Source organism: Drosophila arizonae, chromosome X, assembly GCF_054131065.1.
Source record: "Drosophila arizonae isolate 15081-1271.41 chromosome X, UAZ_ARI_1.0, whole genome shotgun sequence".
NCBI lineage: Eukaryota > Metazoa > Arthropoda > Insecta > Diptera > Drosophilidae > Drosophila > Drosophila arizonae.
The window spans coordinates 12,656,593-12,674,342 of NC_142927.1; the positions used below are offsets into that span (position 1 = coordinate 12,656,593).

Below are 17,750 nucleotides of genomic sequence, written 5' to 3' on the forward strand. Positions count from 1 at the left end.
GGGATTGGGAGACATAATACAATAACCAAAATGACATCCTCAAAATCAATAGGATTTTATCAAATGTATGTATGTGTGTATATATACAGCTGCGCTCATATATATAGTAGAGCGAATGTTAGACATTGAAATATTAGTTACAGTGACTCAAAATCGATTATTTAAATTAATAACAATATTGAATCTCATTAATCCTAAAATTCGCTTCGTATTGTTTTATCACTAAATTTCTTTCCGTCCAACAATACTGCTACTACTATTATCGCAGCTGTATATGTATGTGAGTGTGTGTGTGTGTCCTGTTGGTTATTTTTTAGGAGTTTCGGTAACTAAGTGTAAAAAAGTAGGTTCTATTTGTAGTTGCTGAACACGTTCGTGCTTATTGTTTCATCGTTGCGTTTGCCGTTGTTTTGCTTCGTAATTTGTTTTGTTATTAAAATGTAACTATACTTGGTGTTTTATTGTTTATATGCGTTTCGGTTTTGTTTTCGCATTGATTTGCTGCAGTTGCCGGATTTGGTTGATTTCTCGTTTTAAGGCCAGACGTGATTGCAATTCTTGGTGTTCTTTGTGTTTGAGTTTGATAAGGTTTTTATATTTATTTGTGCTTTGGTTTTGCGTTCTTCATTTATCATTTTGCATTTTCACTTTCGTAGATTAATTCGTCGCCTGCAAAGTTTTCTGACAGCGGCGCATTTTCAGTCTGCAATTTGGCAACAGCGCATGCAAGCAAATTGTGCTAAAGTAAGAGTAACACAAACATTTATCAAATATAAACTAAACTAAAAAAAAAAATAAATAAAAATCCAACTAATATAAAATCAAATAAAATGTCTTTCGACTTCTTTTTTAAATTATCTCATATAAAATGTTTTATTTTTTATTTTTTGTGTATAAATACAAATATAATTTGTGTTTTTGTTGTTGTTGTTTTTTTTTTCACATTATGCAAAATCAATAACAATTAAAGCGCTTACAAAAAAAGCATTCAAATAATATATATATATATATACGTGTATATATATCAAATTTAGGCTTAAAACATCTGTGTATGTGTGTGTGTGTATTCGTGTGTGTGTGTGTTATACCTAAGGTACAGTGCTTAAATATTGCATATATTAACTTGGCTTACATTTCGTTTTTTTTTTTTTTTTCATTTTTCTGCTTCTTCTCTTTCATCAATAACAAAAAAAAAAAAAAAAAATAGCACACACATACACATACACACTCGCACAACAACAACATGCGCTATTAATAGAGCTTAAAGTTTACAATTACGACAAAAAAAGTTGTATATTTATAATAATTTTTTAATAATTATAATAATAATAATAATAATAATAATATTAATAGTAATAATAGTAATAGTAATAATAGTAATAGTAATAATAATAATAATAATATTAGTGCCTAAGCTGATTATCATTTAAAATGTAACACAATAAATTTGATAAGTTATATTCGTACGTCCGTTAAAGTTAAAGCGAAATACATTATTCAATCAAAATAGATGCGATAGAGAGGGGAGACTGAGTGAGAGAGAAAGAGAGAGAGAGAGAGAGAGTGTGTGTGTGTGGGGGGGGGAATACAGTTACAAATAAGAGTTAAGAGACACACGCACATCTATACACACGTGTGTGTGTGTGTGTATAACAGTTTTAAACACATTGACAAAATTTAAAAATTGAGTTTTTTTACAATTTGAAAGCTTAACAAGAAATATGGTTGTTGTTGTTGTTGTTGCACATAATCATCTTAAACTATTTTCGTTTCGTTATCAATATTTATTATGTCTATAAATGTGTGTATGTGTGTGTGTGTGTGTTTGTGTGTGTATTGTTTTACTTTTTCTCTTCCAAGACAAGGCATCTATATATGTATATGCATGTATGTATATACTCTGCTCTTTCAATTAACAAATGTTGTGTGTGTGTGTGTGTGAGTGTGTGTGTGCTGCCTTGCTTCTTCTTCTGCTTATTCCTGCTTACTTATGCGCTTGCCGCTATTCTGTTCTACATGCATGTGCACGAACTGTTATACTAAATCTGTTATATGTAATCTGTTCTATTTCTGTTCAGTTGTTATTCGTTTCTCTGTTCTCATACTCTGTTCCGTTTGACGCTGTTTCTAATTCTTTTTCTTCTTCTTCTTCTTCTTCTTTCAATCACAATCAACGCTTTTAACACTTACAACACTAAAACAATATACATATACACATATATATATATATATATAGTTATACATATATGTATATATAGATACATGCATTACATAGATCATTTATCGATCGACATTAGAGAGTTATCGATCAAGCTCTTACAATTCGCTCCTCTCTTCATCATATACTTAACTACATACAAACATGGCTGAGGGTCGGGGCTCTTGAGGGTACTTTAAAGCGAGACATAAACAACAAAAAAAACATACATTAAATTATATTGTATACAAATATATATATATATATATATATATATGTATATAGTATAGTATAGGTATAGATACGCATTTCAAATAAAATAGAACACACAACAACGGACAAACATGGATAAGATTTAAAACTATTCTCTCATTTCTTTAGATATATATGTATGTATGTATATAAAACAATTGTTAAAGCCTGGCAAAAGTTTTGCAAGAAAAATAAGGTAAGAAACTGCCTGCGCGTGTGTGTGTGTGTGTCGGTTTCTGTGTCTGTTTGTGTGTGTGTGTGTGGGTGTCAAATGCAATTGCATATAAGTATTTAAAAAAAAAAAATAATAAACAAACAAACAATCAAACAAAAACGAGGCAAAAGAAATGAAAGTGCGTCTATTTAGAAATTCATTTGTCATGTTTTGCGCGGCGGCGTCGGTGGCGGCGGCAGCGCCGGCGCAGCAGCAGCAAAGGCAGCGGCGTGCGACTGCCTCGCTGCCAGACTGTTCATGTCTTTGGGAATGTTTTTGTATTTGGCTGAAAGATGATGGGACTGGTGAACAACTTGAGTATACCACCGGGCGGCCGGCCCAGCGCCTGCTTCTGCTTACCTGCAGCTGCAGCTGCTGCTGTTGCTGTTGCGGCTGCTGCTGTTGTTGCTGTTGTTGCTGCTGCTGCTGCTGTTGCTGTTGCTTGTTCGTGCTGCTTAAGCGCCACCGGCGAATCGCTATAGAAATTGGATTTGCGATGATTGCTGCCATTGCCCAGAATGTTGCCATTGGCATTGGCATTGGCGTTGCCGCTGCTGATGCTGATGCTGCTGCTGCTGTTGCTGCTGCTGCCGCTGTTGTTGCCGCTGCTGCTGCTGGCGATGCCATTGCTGTTGCTGTTGCCGCTGCCGTTGTTGTTGTTGCTGGCGCCAAGCGGCGGCAATGGCGGCTGCAACTTGCCAGCATGCTTATTGCCAGCACTGGCGCCTCCTCCTCCTCCTGCTGCGGCTGCTGCTGCTGCTGCTGCTGCTGGAGTCAACGGTTCCGCAACAGTTGCCTTACCCGCTACTAAACTTAGATTAGAAATTGCTGTTGGTAATGGAGATCTTTGTGAATCATTGCCGATTTCGCCGGTGTACCTGCAATACAGAGAAAATCCAATTAGTAACCGAGAGGCAGAGAGAGACAAAGACAGAGAGAGAGAGGGAGAGAGAGAGAGAGTCTTACTTGATGTTGGTGTATTCGCGTCCAACCTGCAGGCTCTGCTCCTCGGCCCGCTTGCGCGCGATCAACGTCTGAATGTAGTGCTGCACCGCATAGTAGACGAACTTGTATTGCGCCTCCGTCTGCACCATGCCCGAACGCTGCGATCGCACCATCTGAATTGTGCGCTGTATATCGATTTCGGTGTCCAAGCCTGTGAAATATATAGAAGCAAATATTTTATAGTTTATGTGAGTGGAATTTTGGGTCTATGTATTGCTGTTTCTATTGCCCAGGTCAAAGTCCTATTAGCTGTAGCAGCTGTTGGCTTACATTCTGTTAGCATGCGTATGTTCAGTTAACAGTTGATGTTGCAAATTATTAACATTCATTGAACGTAACACATTATGCTAGGCAACTGTTGCTACATGTCAAACTGTTAAAAAATAGCCAAACTGTTTTTAATAGTCAACAATGTAATAACATTCTGCTCACATTCTGTTATTAACTATGTAACGCGCTCTCTGCTAAGCTGTGTCTGATGTTATTTAACATTTCAACCGCTGTTAACAATGCTTACCATTGCGCACTATCTGATCGAGAATCATGTCGATCACAATAAACGTGCCCGTGCGTCCAATGCCCGCCGAGCAGTGCACACAAATGGGACCCTAAAGAGCGAGAGAGCGAGACAGCGAGAGAGAAAGAGAGAGAAGATGTAGAGTTAAGTTCAATTTTGATAGCACTCAAGTGGGACTGCCTGGTACTTACGGGCTTCTCGCCTGCCTGGGCCAGGCTGCTCTGCCTGGTGTTGACGTCCTGCAGGAAGTTGAGCACACAGCCGGGATCGGCTGGTACGCCGTGATCGGGCCACACTTGGAAATGATAGTGATAGATGCGACGCTCGGGCTTGTCGCGCCACGAGAAGAGAAACTCGCGCAGCGTGTAGTCGTTGGTGGAGTTCTCCTTGACGCAGTGCACCCGGGCATGGCCGAACTGCTTGGTCTGGCCCTCGTCCGGCCAGTAGCGCTCGCACTTGGTCTTGCCGCGCTCGATCTCCTTGGTGGTCATCACAATCACGCGCGTGTTCTCCTGCCAGATCATGTTCCAGAAGTCCGTCTTCGTGTTGGCCAGGCAGCCCTGCGTGGCGATATAGGTCTTGTACATTTGACCCTCGCCGTTCTGCAGCGAACCGGTCGAGGGACCGCTGCAGGACGACGTCGTCGATGCTGGCGGCGATGCGTCGCCGCTGTGCTTCTTCAGCAGCACGGCCAGGCAGCCGTTCAGCGCCGCCGAGGCGGACGTGTTGCCCGCGGCGGTGGGCGTGCCGGGACCCGTGCCGGCGGCCGAGGCATTCGCCGACGCCGACAGAGATTCGCTGCGTTTGTGCTTGCTGAGCGAATCGGACTTGCGATTGCAGGTGGCACAATTGGTGGGCAACGTGGCCGACTTGACGGCGCACTGGACGCACGTCTTGTTCTGCTGCTGGCAATTGGGGCAGTTGCGCTGCGTCTGCGCCGCCGTGCAGGCCGGGCACGAGGCGACCGTGTTGTTGAGGCTCTCCGAGGAGCTGCTCATGTTATAGAGATCGCCGTCGGTGGGTAAACGTATGTAATTGGCATTTATATACTCGGCGCCCACTGCATTGCTCTCCACATCCTGCAGCTTCACGCGCGTATGGTCATCTAACAGCGGAGTTACCAGAGATAAGTAAACAGGTGAGAGAGAGAGAGAGAGAGAGCGAGCGAGTTACTTACAGGGCAATATGTTGCGGTAGCGATTCTTGAGACGATTCGCATCCCTGTAGCCCTCCACGCGCTCGAATGTGTCTCGGCTGTCCTGCTGCAGCGACTCGAACTCCTCCCAAAAGCCGCCCTGCAGAATGGATGCCACTATTATTGACTGCTATCTCATGCAATCATTCAGTCAATCACTCACCTTCACCAGCTGCTCCACGCGCGCATTGATGCCGGCAGCGGTGATGCGCGTCGCATTGAACGGCTGCCGCAAGTGGACCACCGTGCCGCATGTCTCCACCATCGGGTGTCGCTTGTAGTGCTCGATCAGTTCGGAGAGTGTATCAAACGAGTCGCCGCCGCCCACGTCGTATTTTTTATCCTGTAACGAGGGTTGGGCACATGACGTTAGTGAACGTAATCATGACACTGCTTGCAAGCAGTGTACAACAAATATATAAGCTCAATATTCAACTGATTCCAACTTTTAACTAATATCAATTACTTTTATTTGTTATCAATTTATTTCAGGTAATTTCAATTCTCATATATTGTAAATACATATTTGTCGTATAGGAAATCCTAAAATATTCTAAGGGCACGTTTGCCTCAGTTTACTGTTTAAGCCAAGGCAACAGCTTGAAACAGTATTTTGACACGTTCCCTTAACTTCCTGACAAAGCAAATGTTAAGTGTAACAGGCGACGCTTATAAAGTCATTTTCTGTTAACTTGCTGTTGTAGCTAATGTTAACCGAGACAAGGAGTGCTGTTAGTTTATTAACTTTATGCAACTAAGTTTTCTGTTATAATTATGTTAAGTTCAAGTATCAAGTGAATAGTCAAAGCTAATGTAATGCGAGTCAAAAATTCATTTTAGCTAAATATATTCTGTTTACAGTCTGTCAAGTCTAATATGTAGTACTTTCTGTTACCTGCCTGTTAAAGCTATGTAAACTGTGCTGCTTTGCTATTTCTATTAATTCCCTGTTAGGCACTTTCCGTTTACGTCCAGTTAAAGCCAAGCAAACAGTGATGCTTGGGCTTGTTCTGTTAAATTTCTGTCAATGCCAATCTTATCAATTGTTCAATGTTAAGAAAATCTACGAAATTCATGTTAAATGCTTACAGCTAACTCATATTGCATAACATGCATATTTGACAGCTAACTACACTTCATGCCCTTTGTTATTGGCTACTTAGGAAAAGCGTTAAGTCTATATCTATCTCTCTCTTTCGCTCACTCTCTGCTCGGAACTTGAACTGTAGCAATAAAAGTTTGAAGTCGAGTTGAAATAACGCTATACAATTAGCCAATAAAAGTGTAAACGTGACCGCAATGTCATATTGAAGTAAATGCTCAACCGGTCATGTAAATCGCATTATTCTAAATGCCGTCAAATGGCAATAGCAACAGAAACAACAACAACAGCAACTCATCAGCGAGGGGACTTACAGTAGTTAGTGTGGTTTAACAAATGAATTGAACAAAATATATATATTTGGCATTGTCATGTTTGAGTGAAACAAAAACAACAAAAAATTAAGAAAAACACCGTGCAAATATTACATTAGCAATATTTGCTTACGATAATAATAAATAATAGTGATAGAAAACGAAAGAATAAAGCTGAGTAAATGGGTAAAGACAAGAAAGCTAATGATTGGCAAATAAACCAACTGTAGAAATGTATGATGTGAGTGTATATATGTGGTATATAGTATATCTAGTATTTATAGTATAGATTAAAAATTTTCATTTCTAATTGATTTGCTGTATAGGAAATGCGTTTAGCTAAAGCACAAAGTTGCTCAATAAATTAGTTTGATATTGTATAAAGATTGCTATTAATTTTGAGTTATTCATTATTCATTATTCATGAATCATTAGCATTCATTTTGTGCTCGAGCTTGTTAGTCCTTGCACAGTTGCCCAGAGCTGTTGTTGTTGTAGTTGTGTTGCGCAAGCAGTGCTGATGCCTGACAGCCGTCCAATGGCGTCAAGCAGTGCAAGGGGACATTACGCATACGCCACGAGCAACGCACATTGCATTTGCCAAATATGTAAGCACATTCACATATTCACATTTACAGCAACAACGAAAAACATGCCGCCGACACATGGCTGGCGACATATATACATATATGATAAATATATATATATATGATATATATGTATATATATGCAGTTAGACACAAGTAATTCAAGGTCAAACGATGAGGAACTTTATGGCCAAGTCAGTCGGTCGGTCGGTCGATTTTGCATTACTTGACTTGCTGCCGCTACCGCTGCTGCTGCTGCTGCTGCTATTGCTGTCTACAAGTTGTTGTCGTATCACACAAATCGATTGGCATTTGCATACACTATTAGCAGCAGCAGCAACTGGGAATCAACATTTGTTCATGGCTCAACTCACCTGCCATCTAATCATGACATGCGCCACTTTGTCGTCTGTGCGCACGGATAAAACGAAATCACCAGGTTTACTTTGAGATTCACGCACAAGAAATGAACCATTCTTGCCACGCTCCAATATCAATTTTTCAGCTTCTTTGCCAGAAAGATTGCCGTGAAACCATCTGCAATGGAAATGAGCGAAAATTTCAATTAATTATTTAGAATTTATCAATTTTCAATTGTATTTCTTGTTGTTATTTGTTGTCTGCAATTTCATTGAAATTAGTTACGCGCGCATTTATTGCAGCTACAGCAGCTGTTCTCGATTGACTGACTGACTGATTGACTGACTGACTGACTGAGTGACTGCGTTGGCTTTTTCCCAGCGCCTTTTGTGGTGCTGCTAAGTACGTGCGCGCTTGAAATGCGACTATGAACTGCACAAATTGCAGGCATGTGTGCCAAATGACAGCAACAGCTCAAACAAAAACGATGCCGACGCCAAGCAACGAGCGACGAGCGACGACCCAGTAGGAAATCAAAAACGAATACGAATACGAATACGTGTAAATGAAAACGAATACAAATCGAAGTGCTGCAGCAGCAGCTACAATAACAAATGCGAAGAAAACAGACAAATGCAAGGCAAACAGCAGCAGTAGCAGCAGCAGCAGCAACAACAACCACAACAACAACAACTTTTGCAAAAGTGCAAGTTGTTGTTGTTGCTGTTGCTTTGAGCTAGCTAAACGTATAAGGCTTTAACGTTGCCTGGCCAGTCAGTCGCCTATGGACATAGACCCAATATACACATATATTATATACATGTATGTTTGCTTGTATATAAATTACATATAATATATGAACGTATTGAGCTAGCTGCACATCTGTGTACGCAACAGCCTAAACAGTTGACACAGAAAGCAAATAAGCTGTCAGTTGCTGGCTGTGAAATCGAATTGGAGACTATTTCAAAATGCACTGCTTGCTGATTGGGCGCCAATAATGCAACAGCACAGAGCTGCAAGCAGCGCGTTTAACAAGCAGTGCAAGTAGCCTGAAAAAGGAATTTGCAATTACTGATGCTACTATATATTTATAGGGTATTCAAAGTCGACTCAAAATACGTTACAGATGATCCGCAGAGCACAAACACACGGCTAACTTTCATTTATTGCCACTTAAGATCAAATCAATTAAATAAATATATTAATTTGTTTTGATGTGCATTTCAACCTAAATTAGTTAGCTCATTTCACACAAGTCACGCATTTTTTACAGAGTATCTGTTTGTTTATCTGCTGCGGCGACACCTTCCCATTTGTTTTTCGCCCGAAATTGACTTTGAATTTGTTGTTATTTTTTGTTGGCTCATTTGCATAAATAACACTAACTTAAAAAACTTGCTTTGAATTTCGAATGCGAGCAAAACAGAATAGAACCAAGCGTAGAATAAAAAACAATTTCGATTTCAATTTGATTTAGATTTGGATTTGGATTTGGATTCGTATTTTGATATCAATTTCGGTTTCAGTTATGTACGTATATAGATATGTGTTTATAGAAATTGTAGTTGTTATGCTTCATCTAGTTTCTTTTTTTTTTTTTTTTGCTGAGTTCGACGGCATCACGTAAATCGAGCAGGCGATTGATTTGTGCATGTGTGTGTATGTGTGTGTGTGTGTGTGCGAGTTGTCCTTAAGCCGGTTTCAATTTAAGTGCTGTGATTCTCGTTGCTATTTCATTGATTTGTTGCTGGGGTCAGAGTTATCATAAAACGCAGCGCCAAGCTCATGCTTTATGTATAGAGCATACTTGAATATGTGTATATATGTATGTATATCTATAGTATATATACATATGTATATCTATTTATTTACATATGTATTACCGGCCGCCTTTATCGATTTATCTTCCGCATGTAAGTGCGCCAGCTTCTATTTATAGCTAGAAGTTGTATAAACAATTGACTTTACATTAGATCGTTAAGACACACACACACACCTACAAACATAAATACATACATATGTATGTATATCATGCACTTGAATGGCTGATCGTTAGGCCTGTTACATATTCAAGGTGCTGCGCAATGCTAGTGATAAGAGCTCGTCATGTTTATGTTATTTTTAGCACCGGAAATGACATTGAAGCAACTGTCGATAGTTCGATTAACGATAGATAGAAAGATAGATATGTATATAAAAATGCACACATATACATTTGTATATGTATGTATGCTTTCAATTTGTGTGTCGCATCAATTGAATTAGTCAAATAGAGTTCCAATTGGAAGTTAACGACGCTGGCTAATGTAGCAGTCAGCTTTTTGTCAGGCAGCCGTCACCCGCCACTTTATACAAACCCTAATATCTGTTTATCATATAGTATAGTAAGTTAATGCACATTCTTTATATATCTTATTTTTTTGGCTTTGTTTTTGTTTTTTTGTTTTGCTTTGTGATTCAGCGACAATCGACTTGGCTTTTAGGGCAGCCGCCTCACCACAGTCAACAGTCCAATTAGCACCTTTCTTAGTGTGCTCAGCTTTATAATACTGTATAATATACACATATGTATATGTGTATGTCTTATATGCATATTTATTTATATATATATATATATTTATGTATTTTGTTTGCCCTCCCCTGGCGATGGGGGTCAGCTGGCGTAACTGTTCAATGCGAGCTGCAATTGCATTTCACTTTATTGCAGTGAAATTGCCAGTCACATATACCCTGTACGCATTACATATGGGGTAGTCTTGTTTAAGAGTAAACACAAACTAATGTTCGAATACTCTGCGAATATTATTATGAACTTATTTATATAGCTGAAACGAGCATAGGTGTTAGCTGGTATGCATATACCCTAGGAAAATACCCTATACAATTGATAGTTGAACAAAATTAATTTCTTTGCAAAACAAAAGGGCTTAAATAAAAAAAATAAATAAAAAAATCATAAAATTATTCTATTTTTTCCTAACTGAGCATCTCAAAGTCGTGTTTAAAGCTGTCCTACATATACCCTAGACAATCGATAGTTTGTATGTATACAAATTGCACAAAATTGTTTTGTTTATACAACAAATTGAATATTTTCAAGTTTGAAAAATTACATTTTATAGGTAACTGCATTTTCGTTTCTTTACAGAGCATCTGACAGTCGTGCCTTTTTGCCTTTTGCCTTATGCTTATTGCACAAATGCGAATAACAGCTAATTGTTACAGTTACAGTTACGCACAGGAAGCACAGTTTGAACAGCCGCAAGCCGAACTAAACCTGTTGGCCATTCATGAAATAAATATTAAATATATTCATCAAATTATGCAGATCTCTATCTGGCTATCGCTCTCTCGCTCTCGCTCTCGCTCTCGCGCACACGCCACATACGAGAGGCTTTAGCCACAATACATAAATTAGCATTTGTTGCTAAGTTTTATAAATCGGCTCTAGAGTACTGTGAATACAACAACAACAACTGCAACAGTATTTTTTGTGCTGACTGTACTTGGTGAGAGAGAGAGAGAGAGAGAGAGAGAGAGAGAGAGAGAGGGCTAGTTATTGGGGGTGCATTGCTCATAAATTTGTAAGTATCTCAGAAAAAAGGCAATTCTCTTTCGAAGTAGACAAAGAAAGAAAGAAAGAGAGAAAGAAGTAAAAAAAAAGAAAAATAAACTAATTAATATTTTGTTTTTGTTTTTGTTGTTGCTCAAAAGCAACCGCAATAACAGCAATCAAATTTAACGGAAATATGCAAAAGGAAAACAAAAACAGAACGAAATAAAAAATAAATAAACAACAAAAAACAAAAAAACAACAAAATAACAATAACAACGCGCCAACTATTAAACAAATTCGCGTAGTTAGTTAACAAAATGTAAAGCAATTTACATTTGACAGCCTGCACTTGAAGCTGTCAAGCGGGGTGGACGGAGGGGCAGGCGAGGTGGTGGGGGGCGGCTAGGGTACAGCTTGCAGTTGGCAATTGACAGGGGCGTGCGATGAGTGGGGAGGGGGGAGGGGCCGCTGCTGGCAGTAGGGTAAACGTTGAGAGGAACTGCACTCTAACGGTAAACAGCTAAATGACCCCACCTCTCGTACTCGCCCTCTCTTCCGCCCCTCCCTCTCAATTATCTACAATTTGCGGAAGCGCCATAATGCGACCATGGAGGTGATAATGCGCTTTTGATTTCATAACACCTGGGAAAGAACTGAACCTAATGATGGATGCAGTCGATGAAAAGCCACCCCTCCCCTTCCCCATACAGCTAATATGGACAGTATAGACAAGATTACATAATATATATAATTCCAATATATCAAAATTCCAATATCTCATAAAAGAACTCTCACTAAAAGAACTATATCCACGTGACATTCATTTGTAATATAAGAGACCCTATCAAGTGACCCTGGAGAGATGATGGGGCATTATATTGCAAGAAACTTTGATCGGATCAAGAGTTGGTATAAATTTCCCAAATACATTTAAAGTGAACTTGGAGGTGAGCTAAGTAAACAGAGAGCAAAGGTTAACAGCTGTAGCATAACAGTTAAGATAAACTGTTAGCCAAACAGAACTGATAGGTGACAAAGGAGTTCACACAAAAAGAGGCAATGGAGTTGAGTAAACTCTAGAATATGAACAAAATGCTCTATAGAGGGAGAGTTCTAGATGTGAAGTAGGAAAGACATGAGGAAGAAGCAGCAGCATGAATTTTAACTTCATTCTGCTATTTCGTTTCAATATTTTTTCCTAATTCCATGTTATGGATGTAAAAGATATACAAATAAATAATTTTTAGAGAAGATACGAAATATAATACTTAATAATAAATACTATATCTAAAATATACAAAATATATACATAAATATATTAAAATATTCAATAAATATAAAATAAATAACTAAGAGAAGTAAGCGCGCCCATGGCAAATTCCAGCAGTTAAAACTCTGGATGAGATTAGTTAATAATTGAACTGGAAATTCCGAATTCCGCTAAATGTATTTCAAATAGTTCATTTGCTCAGACCAAACACGTGAGAAGTACTTGGAGCTGCTCAGGTGCAAAAGGTCGGAATATTTTAAGAAAAAAAAACACACACACACACACAACAATAACAACAACAACTTATCTAAAATCTAAGTTAATAATGCCATAAATACTCGAGCTGTGGCCTCCACAAATGATAAATTCTTTATCAAGAGCCAACAGTGTCTGACAGCGCAAAGAATTGAAAGCATCGCTGAATGTGGCGGATGGGCAAACAGTGCGAGAGAGCCAAGATAAGCAGCAGCTGGAGATGGAGCCAAAGATGTGGTTGGGCATGGAGATGTGGAGCTGGAGACAGTCAACAGACAGACAGATCTGGGAACTGGGGGACTTAAGGCAGACGAAGCCTGCGACAGATGCAAATTCTTAGTATGTGCTGCGGTTTTTCTTATTCTTATCTGATTTACATAGAATATACCTAGGTGTATATATGTATATGTGTGTATACAGCCTGACATGCATATATGTATGTATGTGGAGAGCACCCGCTGTAGTTATTTATGACTGAGCGGAATTTGGTGAGCGAAATGCCATAGATTATTTCATTAGAACTCAACGTCGTCACACCACGCAGTCTCTAAATGCAAAAATCAATAAATATCAGAAGAGCAAATACGAAAAAGAAACAAAATATAGAAAGACTAGGCTACAAGTGGTATTGCCGTAATGAGATACCCTGTAAAAGTGTGCCTGAGCAAAAATTGGGCACAAATATCGTATATCTTTCTATATTTTACTCAAAGCAAAGTAATTTTGATTGACAACCAAAGTTGATTGAATAACAAGGCGGAATAAATCTAATCAATATAGACGAATGGCATACCCTGTAAGAGTGTATGTAGTGTTGTGCACAAATCTCAGCCATATTTGTTTCTTCTAATTGATTGACAATCAAATTGGCTTGAACAACAACTTTTACTTTGCACTCTATTGATTTGAATTTGCAAGATTAAAGCTGTCAGATATCAGATTGAGGATTATAGAAAACTCAGCTGTTACTATGGAGAGAGAACCAGTTCAGTATAATTGTTCATCTTAGCTCACAAAACGTGTTTACTCAGCGCATGGAAAACTTTTTACACTCGCCGCAAATTGAGAAGATATTGTTCTATATTCTAAATGACATCACAGCAAGAAAGACTTGAGCTTTAAGAATGTATAAACAGCAATATATCAGAGTATGATATTGAGAAGATATGGTTCTATATTCTAAATGGCATCATAAAGACTTGAAGAATGTGTATATCAGATCAGTGTATGATGGGATGAATGGGACGCATATAATATGATATGATTTAAGCTGTATATGAGGATCATATCATACATATATGTATATCCTTTAGCTCATATATGCATATTGATATGGTATTAGACACATTCGTAGGATCATCTTTATGCATGATTGATTAAGCTCAGCTCAACTGATATTTTTATATAGCCGTAAGCTCAGCTCAGTTCAGATCAGCTCAGAGATAATCATTAACGGAGCTTTAAGTTCAGCTCAGCTAGACTTGTTTACAGGGTATATGCTTATGAATAAACTCCAAAATATTATTGTCAATCATATTTGAAAGCCATTCAAATCATAAACATAAACAAGAAAGCCCCAAAATCAATGAAAATGTGAGCGAACGCGCAGGCGTTTGTTTACGCATATGCCATATATGGCAAATATGTACATGCATACATATATATAGATATAGATATATGTGTATGTGTGTTGTGTCACATATCCATTATAATGTCACTAGCCCCACTCTTGTTGTTGTTTTTGATGTTTAACTTCAATATTTACTCATTTGCGTAGCAATTTTAGACACATGACAATTTATTGTTGTTGTTGTTGTTGTTGCTGTTGCTGCTGGCAACAACAATATCTAATTTAATTTGTGTCCCACACGCGCCTCCAAAAAAAAAAAAAACAAAAAAAATCAGAAAAAAACAAGATGATTATAAAATAAAGTGTTGCTAATGCGCGCTTTAAAACGCGCCCGCGTTTTCAGCCGCCCCCAAGGCCCCGCCCACCCATGTACCGCTGCACTTACTTGTAGCCATAGAGTTGCACGCGCATCACCGCCAGGAGGGCCAGTGTGCCGCTGGAGCCGCCAAAGCTGTGCGGCGCAAAGTTCGGCGGTGAATTGGACCAGGATGTGGGCGTAACGGGATTTGATGAGAAGTAGGCGTGGCCATCGCTACTGTTGCTGCCGCTGCTGCTGGCGCTGCTGTTGCTGCCACGCGGCGTGGCTAGCTGCAGCTGAGACAGCGACTCGGTCGAGGAGCAGCTAGAGGAGGCGCCCGTTGAGGTGGGGCGACGTCTGTTTGCTCTGTTGTATTTGTGTTGATTGTTGTTGTTGTTGTTGTTGTAGTTGTTGTGGGCAACGCCTCGGATAATCAGGGCCATCTCGTCGTTGCTCATGCAATTTTTGCACTCAGTTGTTGTTGTTTCTCCTGTTATTGTTGTTGTTGTTGTTGTTGTTGTTGCCTTTGTCTTGTGACTTTTGCTGGCCTTTGACTTCGAGTTGCTGCGCGTCCTTCCATTGCCATAATGCGCCTGTATCGCTCTCTCGTATTCAAAGTTGCGTTGTTTGTTGTACACATTACTGTTGTTGTTGTTGCTATTGTTGTTGTTGTCATCATTGTTGTAGACCTGCTTCTCGTGCAGCTTGTGATGCACAACATGTCCCAGCGAACTGGACAATTTCTCGAGGCACTTATTGAACAGCATTTTGTTGCTAGCTGCCGCCTGCTTAATTTACAACTAATTCCGAACAACACTTGTTTAAACGCAACAATGCGAAAACCAACAAACAGAAAAAAAAAAAACAATAAAATAAAATATTGTAGAATTAAAAAAAAAAAAAAAACACAGCACAAATTACATCAACTTTTGCACGTTGAGAAAAACGCGTTAGTTCTTAGTGTTGTTGTTGTTGTATTTGTAGTTGCAGTTGTCGTTGTTGTTGTTGTTGTTGTTTTATGTAAGCACCAGATCAATAAACACAAATGCACTTTAAATGTTGTTCTTATTATTCTTGTTCTAGTAAGAAAAATAGTATAAATATTTTGCATATGCAAATAAAAATCTCTGTTTTATTGCACAAATTTCTTTAGGACCGACAAAAATTTCTTCTCCTTGGCTGCAGTTGCTGTTGTTGTCGCTGTTGTTGTTGTTGCTTTTGCTGATTTCAGCTTGGCCGCTGCGATTGCTGCCTTGTTGTCCAGTCGCGTTTGTGCCGCAATTAAATGCTCCAAAACGAAGCCCGCCGAAGGCATAATAATTTATGGCGTATTCAATAAAAATTATTGAATTATGTTAATTCAGTAAAGTTCTTTGTTTGCCTTTTTTCTGTTTTTCTTATTGCAAAATTGCAATTAAGACAGCCGCCCACGCACTGTAACACTGCTTTAACGTTGGCGGTTGCCTGCTTGCACTGCTTGCTTGGAAGCACGCGCTTCTCTTCTATGTGTTCTGAACCTCAAAGAACTTTTCGTGTTGTTTAGCCGCTGAGCCGCAACTCGAGAATGAAGCTCCAGCAGCCAAGTGCTAAGCTTTTTGCTCAAGTCTGTCGCTTGGCTTCGTATGCTTCGTACCGCCTTCGTCGTCGTCGTCGCCGCTGCTGCTACTGCTGCTGCTGCGTTCGTCGTCTTCGTCTTGGCTTCGGCTCTTCTCTTTGTCTACGTCGTTGCTGCTGCTGCTGCTTGTTTTGGTTGCTGCCGCTGCGCTCGTCGACGTCCTCGTCTTTCGTCTTTACTTCGCTCTTCTCTCAGTCGTACGTAGTATTCGTGTTCGCTGCTGCTGCTGCTGAGATTTGCGCTGCCTGTTGTTTTTGCTTTTGTTATCTGTTTCTGCTGCTTTTGCGCTCTGCCGCTGTTCTAAGCGCTCAGATCGTGTGCTCGTGCATGAATGAATGTTGCCTGGTTGCGTGCGACGCTTTTTGTTTTAAATGCACAAAAGCCCGACCGAGCCAAGGAACAACAACAACAACAACAAAACTCGAACTCGTCTCGAACTTATGGTCCATAACTTGTCAACGTTTGTAAAATGTAAGCACAGACGTTGCCTTCTTTGTGGGGGCGTTGGCGTCAGCGCGCTTTATTTGTTATTGTTTTTAGCCGCTGCTGTTGCGCCTGCCCCTGCTTGATGTTGTTTTTGCTTGCACTGCTTGGCCAATGCAGTTATTTGAAAGTGCATAGCTAAGACCAACACATAGTGAAAGCTTTCATCTGTGTGAGCAAGAACCGTTTGAAAGTTGACCATCGGGCGGCGAAGTCACTTTTACTTTTAGTTAACTTTAGTTAGCCCAGTGGCTGAGGCGAGAGCGTGGGCGGGGTTGGTGGGGGCGTTGCCAAGTGTGACTAACTTAACTGAACTGCTGACATACGCGACATTTTTACTGTACTTAGTTAGCAGCTATTTGAATGCCAGTCAACAGCAACTCAGCTCAGGCAAATGAATCAGAATCCGAATTCGCCTTAAGCTAAGCATGTGTCTGTGTGTGTTCTGTGTGTGTGGATGGTATAGCAGCATGTAAGCGCCGCCTGTTACCTGCCACCGGAAATGAAATTGAAACCGAATAACAATGCGGGCAATTTTTCGTGTTGCGTCTTTGGGAATTTTGTTATAGCGAGAGAGAGACAGAGAGAAGAGAGGGCGAGAGAGAGACAGAGAGAAGAGAGGGAGAGGGAGGAAGAGAGCGAGAAGTAAAGTTAGGCACTTAATGCGGGTGTGCGCGAGAGGGATGGGGCGGGCAACTCTTCTATGGCGCAGGCGCAGACGTCAGAGGCGAACGTGCTGCGCATATTTGGCAGCCAATTTTGGTTTCTCATGACAACGACGTGCGACAGCCCCCCCAAGCCACACAACAGCAACAAATCCCAGTGCCAAGTGCCATTCGAACAGCAACGACAACAACATCAACAACAACTGGGAACAGGGCATTGGGGATTGGCGAT

General features: G+C 39.9%; 1 protein-coding gene across 8 annotated transcripts; it reads right to left on the reverse strand.

The window, feature by feature from the left end:
* Window positions 1–1,133: 1,133 nt before the first annotated feature.
* Window positions 1,134–16,722, reverse strand: csw (protein tyrosine phosphatase non-receptor type corkscrew). 8 transcript variants are annotated; one of them, XM_018016399.2, is made up of 9 exons: window positions 14,843–16,722; window positions 7,758–7,920; window positions 5,544–5,723; window positions 5,363–5,480; window positions 4,377–5,290; window positions 4,186–4,276; window positions 3,630–3,819; window positions 3,024–3,541; window positions 1,134–2,949 (listed from the first exon to the last, which is right to left on the reverse strand). In XM_018016399.2, exons 1-9 carry the CDS (start codon window positions 15,520–15,522, stop codon window positions 2,828–2,830), a joined length of 2,976 nt encoding a protein of 991 aa, XP_017871888.1. In that variant the 5' UTR covers window positions 15,523–16,722; the 3' UTR covers window positions 1,134–2,827. The 8 variants fall into 8 exon arrangements, with proteins under 8 accessions (XP_017871888.1, XP_089329146.1, XP_089329144.1 ...); XM_089473020.1 differs by having other exon boundaries at window positions 2,988–3,541; XM_089473018.1 differs by lacking the exon at window positions 14,843–16,722 and adding an exon at window positions 8,098–8,244.
* Between the last annotated feature and the right edge of the window lie 1,028 nt (window positions 16,723–17,750).